This window comes from Gossypium hirsutum, chromosome D11 (assembly GCF_007990345.1).
Source record: "Gossypium hirsutum isolate 1008001.06 chromosome D11, Gossypium_hirsutum_v2.1, whole genome shotgun sequence".
NCBI classification, from domain to species: Eukaryota; Viridiplantae; Streptophyta; class Magnoliopsida; order Malvales; family Malvaceae; genus Gossypium; species Gossypium hirsutum.
The window spans coordinates 24,992,829-24,995,727 of NC_053447.1; the positions used below are offsets into that span (position 1 = coordinate 24,992,829).

A 2,899-nucleotide genomic window follows, 5' to 3' on the forward strand; every position below is an offset into this window, starting at 1 on the left:
AATAAAAAATAGTAGATATAAATTTAAATTTGAAATTAGAAAAATGAATAATAGTTTTTGTGAAAGATAAATATTTTATCAAATAAATGAAAACATTATTTTTACTAAAATAAATTAGAAGAGTAACTAAATACAGAATTAATTTATTAAAGCAGGGCAGCCGTGATGTTTGAATGATGGATTTCTTGGCTTTTGTTGTGATGTAATCAACCATTCTGGTTTATATGTATATCTTGATAATTTTTATGTTAAATGCATATCTTAATGATTTAAACATATCGATATATTTTTCTTTACACATCAACTCTTCATTGCTACCACACACCTCCTTTCTCTTTCTCCAACCACCCTAACAACCTTTAATCCTAATTGCATTACATATTACACCAAAATTTATAAATATTTTTAAGATTTTTTTCTTCTTTAAATATTATTAGAAAAATAAAAGATATCATTTCCTTTTCCATTTTTATTTGGTCACCTATTGAACCATTTTTTTCCTTAAATAATATTTTTATTACGTACACACTAATATGGGAATGAAGTGTAAAATTCCTTAGACAAGTAGTATCCAATATCACCATATCAAACGATTTGTTGTGTAAATGAAAAAGAATATTGTCATATATATATATATATAGTAAGAGTTTTTGTCATATAAAATAGTTTTTGCATATAATTATTGTTCTATCTGTTATAAAAAAGGACAAAAAGGAGAGTCAGCACCCAATATAAGCAAAATTCTCCAACTAATTAAGAGTAGTTGCAAATAGGCTGTAGATTAAATTAAATAAGAAAAACCCAAATCTAATCTTTTCAAAGGTGGTGTTCCATAAAAAAGGAGCATGTTACCATTACAGATGGTTCATTTGTCAGCAATACCATTTTATATATACACCCCCCATTAGGATGCTACCTTCTCACTACTGCCATTCTTATCTTCTCAGTTACATTGCTAATTTTGGTCACATAGAATTGAATTAATCAATTAGCCTTTGTCAGTTTCCCATGGCTGAAACCAATTTTGTGCAAGCCAAAGAAAATAAGGACTCGACCCCGGTACAGTCCAAAGAGTCAGACCTGGAGGAGCAACCTCAACAAGCGGTGCAAGCCAAAGAAAATAAGGACTCAACCCTGGTACAGTCCAAAGAGTCAGACCTGGAGGAGCAACCTCAACAATCAGAAGACTCTACCACCGAACCGTCATCCGAGTTCACTCGAAAGGATCTGGCTAAACTTGTTGCCTCATTGGTCGTTGTTGCACTGACTATAGTATTTTTAGTACTGGTATTCACCCCCAAACATCCCAAGTTTAAAGTGCGGTCTGTTGCGGTTGAGACTCTCGACTATACCACCTCTCCCAACCCTTCATTCAACATGAGTTTTGCTGCTAAAATGACCGTGAAGAACCCAAATTTTGGCTACTTCAGATATGGAGTCACTAATGTTAGTTTCACCTACAGAGGCATACAAGTTGGGGAGGTTTCGATTGCAAAGGCAAGAGTCAGGGCAGTAAGCACAAGAAAGATGAATGCAGTAATAAACTTGAATGCAAACAATGTAGGAAATGATACAAATCTGGAAAGTGATGTAAGGTTGGGGACTTTGACGCTGACGGTCCAGTCCAATATGAAAGGTAAGGTGTATTTGATGTCTTTGGGGAAAAGGAGTAAGGTGAACGGTAGGAAGAGAACTGCAGCACTGAACTGCACCCTTACAGTTAATTTGCCTAAAAAGTTGGTACAGGACATACATTGCTCTTAAAGCACTGCAACCGTATGAGTGATACTGGTTTTTTTTTATTAATTTGAAAAAAAATACTGAAATAGAACGTCCGTCCCCATAAGTGCCACACAAGCCCGATTTCTGCAAAGATTCAGACTTTTTCATGTTCAAAAGAACGTTTTGGAAAAGAAGAAAAAAAAGTTAATGTCAAGCAGCCAAGTTAGAAGGGATCAGTCAAGTCAAATCAGTGTCACTCAATCAAGTCAGAGACAATTAAACAGATCAAAAAGTAAACAATAAAAAGACCAAAATTAGTTTTGCCCAGCTCGATTTCTATGAAAAGCAGATCACTCATGTCACCTCAAGTTTGTCAGAAACTTGGTAGACGAGTGACGAAAATTGATCTCTCGTGAATTTATTTCAGTCTCCATCAAATCAGAAAATTCAGCTACGGAGCATGTCTTATTAGGGATAGATAAGATGTCTTCGATATTGACAGAGGAAGAGAAGAAGCGTAAAGATTGAAAGTCTTTAACGCAATTAAATTTGCATCCGTCGAATGAAATTTTATAGGACGAGATGAAGGAGAAGACCACCGTTGCATTATGAAAGAAGTTGGAGCAGTTGTACATGTCGAAAACTCTAACTAACAAGCTGCATATGAAGCAGTGTCTTTATGCTCATCGTTTGGAAGAATGTGCGTCTAAACACGAACACCTAACTGTGTTTAAAGAAATTCTTTCAGACCTAGAGGCCATGGAGGTTCAATACGATAAAGAAGATTTAAGGTTAATTCTATTTTGTTTGTTGCCCCCATCTTATTCGACCTTTAGAAGTACAATTTTGTATAGCCTCGAATCACTTACAGTTGATGAAGTCTATACTTCCTTAACCTTGTATGACAATATGAAATATCTTGTGGTTAGATCCAACTCTCAAGGAGAGGGTCTCATTATTCGTGAGAAAAAAGAACGAAATATTGATGATAATTGTGGGAGGACATAGGAGCGAAATCCTCGCAGTAAATCTAAAGGTAGATCGAAATCTTCAAACAAATGTAAAACCTGTAACTTCTACAAAATGAAATGACACATTAAGTCTGAGTGCTATAAGTGGCAAAACAAAATCAAAAGGGAGGTTGCGAATCAGAAGGGAAAACAACTAGAACAATCAG

At 34.9% G+C, this 2,899-nt stretch overlaps 1 protein-coding gene across 1 annotated transcript; it reads left to right on the plus strand.

Annotated features, from left to right (window-relative positions):
• The first annotated feature begins 756 nt into the window (after positions 1-756).
• Positions 757-1,764, plus strand: LOC107911109 (late embryogenesis abundant protein At1g64065). Its single transcript, XM_016838999.2, has one exon. It carries the CDS (start codon positions 1,009-1,011, stop codon positions 1,762-1,764), a length of 756 nt encoding a protein of 251 aa, XP_016694488.1. The 5' UTR covers positions 757-1,008.
• The last annotated feature ends 1,135 nt before the right edge of the window (positions 1,765-2,899 follow it).

What these genes read in the sequence shown, in the direction of transcription:
- LOC107911109 (XM_016838999.2), top strand. Translation starts at nt 1,009, where the DNA reads ATGGCTGAAACCAATTTTGTGCAAGCCAAAGAAAATAAGGACTCGACC.